This window comes from Condylura cristata, unplaced genomic scaffold (assembly GCF_000260355.1).
Source record: "Condylura cristata isolate star-nosed mole 26May11 unplaced genomic scaffold, ConCri1.0 scaffold00020, whole genome shotgun sequence".
Taxonomy (NCBI): domain Eukaryota; kingdom Metazoa; phylum Chordata; class Mammalia; order Eulipotyphla; family Talpidae; genus Condylura; species Condylura cristata.
In genome coordinates this window covers 33,252,973-33,261,824 of record NW_004567121.1, presented here as the reverse complement: position 1 = coordinate 33,261,824, position 8,852 = coordinate 33,252,973, and the positions used below count along the sequence as shown (strand labels likewise).

Sequence of the window (8,852 nt, the reverse complement as noted above, 5' to 3'; positions counted from 1 at the left end):
CCCGCGCCTGCGCCGTTCGGAGTTTTCGCGCCACTGGCGTCGACGGGGAGGGGCCGGAAGTGCCCCTGGCGGTCGGGCAGCTGGTCCTCACGCCGTGCGCGGCGACGGCGGGACGTGGGGCGGCGGCGGGTGATTAGCCTGAGCGAAAGGGAAGCCAGCGCGGAGACCCCTGGCAACAGTCCCACGCATGCGTGTAGCGGAGCAGCGGGGAGCCGGGGAAGCCCCGAGTGGGGCGGTGAAGGGGAAGGCGGCCGTCACTTCCCGGAAGAGGCGGGGCCTCGCGGGCGCGGCGCCGGATTTGAAGTGTTCGGGCGCCGCCCGCGTCGGCGGTCTGCGGGGGTCCCGTCTCGCCCCCTGGGAAAGAGCTGTTGCTTCCTTTTCCGTTTAAGAAGAGTAGGTGGAGAACCGTGGAGGCGGCGGTAGTTAGGATTCAGGCCGGACTGGTCAGTGTCGGAGGGGCGTCTCCCTAAACCGAGGAGGAAGGGTGGTTCGGGTAAGTCCCGCGGAGAACGGCTCGGCCCGACTCCGGGCATGGCGGACGGCGCCCGGCGCCCCTGAAACGCTGCGGACAGGCAGTCGGGAGCCCCAGGCCTGCCCGGTGCGGACCCCCAAGGCCCGCACGCTCCCCTGGGTGCCCCTCTTTCCGGATCATCGTTGCGTTTGGAAAATCCCGCCAGTAGAACAAGCACCCTGAGGCTTTGTGGTTGCCGAATTGCGACCTTTGCCTCCCGGCTGCTAAGCTCTCCTACAGACCTCCTCTATAAAGCTCGCAGCGAATGGAGGGTCAGGTCTTCGGCTTTGCTGTCAGCCGGCGCTGCGCCACTCTATCACCTGCCCGGTGTTTGCACAACCCACGTGACAGTGCTGACAGGGCGTGTGCCACAAATAAGTGAAATGCCCTAAGGCGTCCAAAGTCGCGTTTCAACGGTACCTGACTTGATAGGACCCTGCTGCAGGCATTGGTCGTTTATGTCATTTACTTAATCCCAAAGATAGCCTTGATTTTTACCTTTTTAACCGTTTCCCCTCGTTTTCAAAAACAGTGGGAAAGCCACTGGTCAGCTGACATTCACCATTTAACCATATTTGAGTCTTGTCTTTTAACGATGGCATTTCTGCCGTCCCCCTAGAAAAACGGATGGCACTTTGGTCCACTAAACTCTAGTCTTTCCTAAAGAGATTCCTTCCATCAGAGTCGCCCTTTTCTTTCTGAGGATAATCAAGTACATGTTATATTCTCTCTGTGGCTTTTGCCGTGGTTCAGTGAAAGGGGTCACATGGTCAAAATAGGCAAAACCACTACTAGGTCATCTGGCTTCAGCTGTCCTGTAGGTAAACAACGGGAGACATAGTGAGGTGATTTCTATTTAGCGGTCACTTCTTTTAGGGAGCCTTCATGGAGGCCCAGGAGTAGGTAAGGGGCCCCTTTTTTCTAGGCACTCCTATAGTTCACTCATCTCATTGAAGTGCCAGGACCATTTACATTGCTATAATTCCTTCTTATCTCCGCTCTCACTTCCACCAGGAATGTTCTTTAATCCTGTTTTTGATCTTTCCCTATTGTATCTACAGCATCTGGAAGAGTTTATGATACAAAGTAGGCATTTAAAAAATACTTGTTGGTAAAAAATAAATTTAGTCTGGATTCTGTTGTGCCTCAGGTTTAAGCTAATTTATATGGAAATAAAACCGAGGAAATAAAAACACTGTATTACTTTGTAAAATTAGGCAATTCCGTATAATTCTACACTGAAATAAACTTCATATCGTTTACTGAACTTGATAGGAAAATAGTTTCCTATATGGGAATTAAAATTTTAAGTATTTCCTACTTTATTCTTAAAACGTATAATGTTGTTGCTTTAAAGTACAATGAAATTGGAAAACTATTGGTTTAACAAAATGTGTATTTTTGCATAAATAAAACTACCAACCTCTTTTTAAGTTCTTTAAATTTGATTCATTAGTGGAATTAGCAAGACTCTGTGTTTTTCTCACCTCATTCAGTTTTATAATTAACCAATAAAAGCTTACTAGCTTTTAAGGAAGTTTTAGGAACATAAGTTGATTTATGGGCACCATATGGTTACATCAAAGGATTTGTTTTTGTTTTAACCTGAAGTGAATTCTTGAGCCTTTTCTTTAAACTAGAAATTCATGTTAACCCTACCAAGCAGTAATATTTGAAATTGAGTGACATACTTTTTTTTAAATACCAAGCTGCCAGAATTGATGATGAATTCAAAAGTGTTCAGAATCTTGTAATTCATCTGGTTTGATCATTTTGTAGATAAGTTAACTATCTTCCCAAGGTCATAACAGCTAAACAGTTATGCATCAGATACCAGAATATCTGGTTTTCCTCTTCCAAGTCCAGTGATTTCATTCAACTAAATATACATTGCACCAATAGGTTACAAATTTATTTGCTGTGGGTGGTCTGGCTTTGTTGATCCACACAAATATTTTTGTCTCACACTAAATTTTTTTAAAGATTTACTTAATCCATAAAAGAGCTGAAGTGTAGACTGGAAGTGCAGGAGGTGAAAGACTCACCAGAGCCAGAATGGGGAGCAAAACAGGCAGACTGACTGAAATACACTGCTGAGACAGGAGAGGTCTGCTACACTCCCTGGCCTGGGATCAAACTCATGAACTCCTGCTGCAGATAGCTTCATAGTGCTGAGACTTAACCCCTTATGCCAACAGGGAGATCCTCACTAATTTCTAAGAGTTGTGAATGTGTTAAGACACTTAAGTAATAGCCACTGTTTGCATGATCACATCAACGTCAAGAAAATAATTACATTAGAAAAGATGAATACTTAACCAGGTCCTACATCACAAAAATTTTGTTTTACTGATTGAAAAACAAAAAGCAAGACCAAATTGGACAGATTTAGGTGAGTTTGGTAGGTAGAGTATTTTTAAATTTTATTTAATGGTGAACAGTTTTCAAGTAATTTCATCAAGATTGATCGTGACTTCATATAAGAACCATCTGTTCTGTTTTAAGATAGTGCACATCTTAAAAACTGTTGTATTCTGTCCCTTTTGAGACTGTTTGCTTTACAGTCTCTCTATTGGTATTTCTATCACTTAGGAGGAAGGACTGATACAAACAAAATGACAAGGAATTAAACAGTAGAATATGAAAATACACTTTGAATTACCTGCATTCTTAAAACATGTTACTATAGTTTCGTTAAAATATACATTTCATATCACTTTACAGTTTCAGACCCATAGAAGTATTCTTTTAATATTCTGTTTTCATGAGTGATTTTCAAAATAATTATGCATGCTTAAACTTGAAACAACTAGGTTGTAGAGGGACTGTCCATAAACCTAAAATAGCATTTTAAAAGAAGATATTTAGGACACTTTAAATATATTTTAAAACTGTAAGATACTGTCATAATTGTAAATTAACTTGCAACAAACAGAAGTTATGTTACCTTTAAGGAAATTCACTGTTCTTTACCAGAAAGATGTTTTTAATTTGGGTTTTTAAACAAGATAACTCGCCTGTGTGGGGAGGATTGTGTGGAAGTGGAGGGTGGTTAAAAAAGGAATCGGGCCAATCTGGGAGAATACTGAGTCATTTATGGGCAGCACTAGGGGAGTATCATTAGAAATGGGGATTCAAGATGTATTTTGCTCAAATTACTGTAGGAAAGAAAAGTAAAGAGGAAGAGAAAGGACTTGGATTTTTGGCCTAAGCAGCTGAGCATTAGGAAAGACTGGGAGGCAAGGTAGTTGAAGTAAGAGATGCATGAGAAAGGATAAAAGAGGGATTAGATGTTCTAGTTAAGAGCTCAGGAGTTGTCAGATGATGTGGAGTAAACAGTAACAGAGAGGGCAGCGAGTGAGAAGTCTTCAAAGGGAACTCAAAGATGATGGGATGATGGCCTACCTGGAGTGGTCTCTCTGACTCAAAGGATTCTTCCTCTAAGCCTTAACAGTTCCCATGTCTACCCCCAGTCTTTTCAATTTTGTTGCTTGGCATAGTTCTAATCTGTTATTTTTGTAATTCAAGGTAGTCTAGGCTGTAGGAAGTATTGCAGTAATTCAGGAAGATCTAATAGATATTCACTAATGGTATGTTACTCACAGAAAGATTGCTTGGACAGGTCATCCACATTAGCTCCTGTAAAAATGTCCCCTGGACTCCTATCATTCAGGGAAAAAAGTGTTAACTTTTTTCCAATTCTTTTGGTTATGAAGGAGACAGCAGAGCATTGCTACTCTAGAGCAGTGTGATTGGGGAGCTCAAGAGACTCTGACCTTTCCACAGTCCATTTTGTGGATGCGTGGGTTAAAGGTATAAAAGTGCCTTAGAAGACTACAAGATAGACTTAAAAATACAGGAGTCAGAAAGATTTCAGTGAAGAAACATTTTTCTAGAAAATGTCACGTGGCTTAGGAAAAGTAGAGGAGACAACCCACCTCAGAAGTCACTCAACTTTTACTCTCTGGGAGCCCACAGATAATTCTGACACAGACTGTTGTTTTCTTTTGGACCAGTTGTTTGTAAGCAGCCATGGTCACAGCTTTGTAGCCTCTGCTCACATTTTATTAAGGAATGGCCAAGTCAGGGTAGACATCACTTACATCTGTTTGGCTACAATACTGCTTGTTCTGTAGTGAGGCTGCTGATACTCAGCCTATAAACTAGATTTACTTCTGACCAAAATACAGTATGAAGAATTATATTTCTTAATCAAATTTTATTGTTTTACCATGTGTGTACAAAACTATAATTTGGGAAGTACGACCTCTACACCTTGATGACTGTTTCTGCTTCACTCACCTACTCCAAAATTTCTAGTGCATTACACTAAACAGTGTACTCCACTAGAAAGGGTCACATTGACCCTCTCCCCTTTCTCCTCACTCTGCTAAAACATCTCAAGATAGCACCCTGTATTTTTTTTTTTTTTTTTACTCATCTCTAGTTAGCTCTTAATAGTGGCTGGAAGAAAGTCAGTTACCACTTTTTAGGGGGAGTAAATTGTTTTCCAAATTTCAAGTGATTATAAGAAATTGTTTTCTTGGCCATAAAGAAGACAGATGAGGAGAGAGTGATTCAGGGAGGATATCATTGATGTTTGGGTTACATTAAATTAAAAATCACTTTTTCTGGGCTCTCCCTGGTGGCAAGCAGGTTAAAGCACAGCAGCACAGTACTAAGAAGCCAAAGCCACTTCAGCATAAGTTGGATCCCCAGTCAGGGAGGTGACCCACATGGCACAGCAGACTCTCCTGACCCACCTGCTGCTCCCCTCAGCAGTGTATTTCGTCAGTTGGCCTGTTCTGAATCCTCTCACCGTACCCCAGTTCTGTATGCATAAACAAATAAATATTTTTTAAAATAACTATTTTCCAGTACTGTAAAGCCCCTATTGGTGACATGAGTGAATTTTAAGGACAAATTTAACATGCTACTATCTGCAAATGACTTTTAATCCATTAGTTACATCTCTGTGTTTGTGCTTCAGTTACCACTATTTAAAATCTTTATTCATTCCAAAAAGCTCAAGTGAAAGAAATAGAGAATTCTGTACAAATTACCCTAAATGATCTTACATTATTTGAACTCCTGCGCTGAAATTCTTTCTTTTAATAACTTTTTTTTAATAACTTTTTTGAAAAGTGTGTTTCCAATAACAGATAATCACGAAAATGGGAGTGAATGACTTGTGGCAAATTTTGGAGCCCGTTAAGCAGCATGTCCACTTGTGTGGTCTTGCCGGGAAAACCATTGCAGTTGATCTGAGTCTCTGGGTTTGTGAAGCACAGACAGTCAAGAAAATGATTGGAACAGTTGTGAAACCCCACCTCAGGTACAGTACAGATTCTCAGAGTATAAAGTGTGAGTGTGTAATTACTTGACGTCTTGGCTCATGGCCTCTTTATTTCTGTTTTACATTTTGAGATTTAAAAATGCCCAAGTCAAGTTACCATTCCTTTTTTTTTTCCCCTGGGGGAGGGGGTAATTTTTTCCCTTTTATTTCTCTGAATTCCATGCAATATTAATGTATCCATATGAAGAAATTTTGCTTGTAACTCTTGCTAGGGGGATACAGAAAAGGAAAGAATGATTAAGGATGGGGGGTGGGAATGACGTTGGATAATCAGCAAGCTAACTAATGAAAGGGAGAAAGAGAATCCTTTATGAATTATCCTAAACTACCTCTTATTTGAATTCCTGTGTGAGATTCTGCTTCTTCACCTGCTATCTTTAACTTGATGACTCACAAGTGTGTGCCTCTTACCCTCTACACTTACATATCTCGCTGCCCACTTACTATAGCCACTGAGTTGCAACAGTTACTAAAAGCCAGAAATTCTCCCTCTTTCGCCCTCCTGATATCAATGGCCATTACAAGTCTTGCCAGTTCTACTTCTCTAAAATTAGAGGCACCATCTCAGTGTATGCCAGCGTCATCTCTCATTTGTCCTGCTGAAATGTCAGCCTTGTTATTTTCCTTCCCTCCATTCTCGACCTTCTCATCCTCCAAACCAGTTTTTGCAGAGCAGTTTGAATAACCATCAGTCTCATTTGCTTAAAAATAGTCCGTGGTTTCTTAGTCTACCAAAATTGGAGCTTGATAAATAGAATGTCATTTGGTTATAATATTTTCGATAGTAGTCTCTATCCTTATATTATAGTGCCATAGGCCTTGCTATCAATGTGTGATAGTCAATGAATTACTAATTTTTGCATTTCAGGAACTTATTTTTTCGTATCTCATATTTAACACTTATGGGTGTAAAATTGGTGTTTGTTATGGAAGGGGAACCCCCAAAGCTAAAAGCTGATGTCATAAACAAGAGGAATCAGATGAGATATGGGTCTTCTGGAAAAACATGGTCTCAGAAAACAGGGAGATCACATTTTAAAGCAATCTTAAGAGAGGTAAGTACTAAGACCTGACTAAATAATTCCCTCCCTGCAGCACCACCTCTTCCCTACAGGGGAAGGTTAGGGCAGAGAGATTTAAACTGGCTTCATCACAAATTCCCTGATGTTTTTCCTAAATAATTTAAATAACATGAGGATCTGAAAAACTTTTGGGCTCTTATTTATTATGAAAGGATACTTACTATCTAGGGGAAGGTATTAGCAAACTTTATTGCAAAACCTTTGACAAAACTGTCTAAGTCACCTAGCTAAAGTCCTGAAAAGTACCTTTTTGCCCCACAGAGGACCTTTTGAACCTTGATCGCCTTGGGCAACATCTGGCAGAAGTTTTTATTATGTGATTTAGCATGCACACAGTTATTTAAAGCAAGAGTTACTTATTCTATCAGCCTCTAGAAACTATAAATCAGTGACCTCTTTTCCTCGCCATGCCCCATCCTCCTTAATGATAGAAAGTGATATGAAACATGACAAGAAAGTGCAACACTCGGCTGTAAGACTTAATGACAAGCTACTCAGCTGGATTAACTTCATAACCAAAGAAAACTATTGTTTGAGAAACATCCTGCAGACATTAGACTTCCTGAGGACACCGCAACAGCCGGCCCCTCCATAGTTTCCCGTGATAGAGTTTTCGTTGTTTGGAGGGCCGTGATATGAGGGGACGGAAGGGAACATCATGGCCTCAAGTCAGAACTGTTAAATAGCATCTTTAGATGGCCTCACACGGGCTGACACTACGTGGATAGGATTATGGTAGCTTTACAAATGTAAATCTTAATGTGATTAATTATTATTTAAAGATATTTCCAGAATCTTGGAATAACAGTGAACATTGAATTACCTTTTCTATAAAAATGGAATATGAATTATGTTCTACGAGCACTATGATTTTTATTTTTATGGGTTACATTGTAATTAAAATTAAAAATTTATAACTTAATTATAAAATTTAAATCAATACAAAAGTAATCTATCAGTTGTAAACAACTTTAAATATAAACTCTTGGCCTTTCTTATTTCATCTATTCCCCCCCTCACCTCCCACTCCCCTGCATCTTCATTAAAGCAATTCCAGGCTTACTTTTGTTTCAGTCTCAATATTTTAGTGCCTTTGTCTAAGAAACAGGAACTGTTAAGTAAATAAAATAACCAAAGGACAGTGTTAATGTCACACCTGAAAATTTAGCAATCATTCTTTAATGCTCTGAAATTTGAAATGTTCAAATTTCTCTTCTACTAAAATCACTTGTTAAAGCACCTAAAAAGCTACTGTTAATATTTGTAATACAGAATTAAGCTAAACACTGAACTTATTAAAAATAAAAATGTTCTTAGATTTCCGCACCTACTTTTTTTTAAGTGTCTTGAGCTGCTGGAATGCCTAGGAATTCCCTGGGTGCAGGCTGCTGGGGAGGCGGAGGCCATGTGTGCGTACCTCAATGCTGGTGGTCACGTGGACGGCTGCCTTACCAATGACGGAGATGCTTTCCTTTATGGGGCCCAGACTGTTTACAGGAATTTCACTATGAATACCAAGGTATTGCCTTCCTTTTTTTAACATTTGTTTTACACACTGCCTGTTTTTTAATAAACTTTTTTGAAGTTATAGTTAAGTAATTAAATGTAATAGTGTGTATAAAATGCTTGCCATTGTGCCTGACAAATAACATGCTAAACAAAATATTTACTCCTATAAAAGAAATACATATATCACATAGTTCATTCTCTTCGAAATGTGGATTTCTCTCCTTAAGAACTTAAGATCAGCCCTCCCTAGTGGCTCAGTGGTTCAAAGCTCAGCACTGCAAGCCAGCCGCAGCCACTTCAGTGTGAGTTTGATCCCTGGCCTTAGGAGCAGACCCACATGGTACAGCAGACCTCTCCTGTCTCACCATTGCTCCCCTCAGCAGTGTACTTCATC

At 40.4% G+C, this 8,852-nt stretch overlaps 1 protein-coding gene across 1 annotated transcript in view; it reads left to right on the top strand.

Annotated features, from left to right (window-relative positions):
- The first annotated feature begins 5,685 nt into the window (after positions 1-5,685).
- The window catches only part of GEN1 (GEN1 Holliday junction 5' flap endonuclease), a 16,785-nt gene continuing 13,618 nt past the window's right edge, over positions 5,686-8,852 (top strand). Inside the window, exons 1-3 of the mRNA XM_004686426.1 lie at positions 5,686-5,846; positions 6,736-6,922; positions 8,292-8,468. Coding sequence (XP_004686483.1) covers positions 5,686-5,846; positions 6,736-6,922; positions 8,292-8,468 — 525 coding nt within the window. The remainder of the gene's footprint in view (positions 5,847-6,735; positions 6,923-8,291; positions 8,469-8,852) is intronic.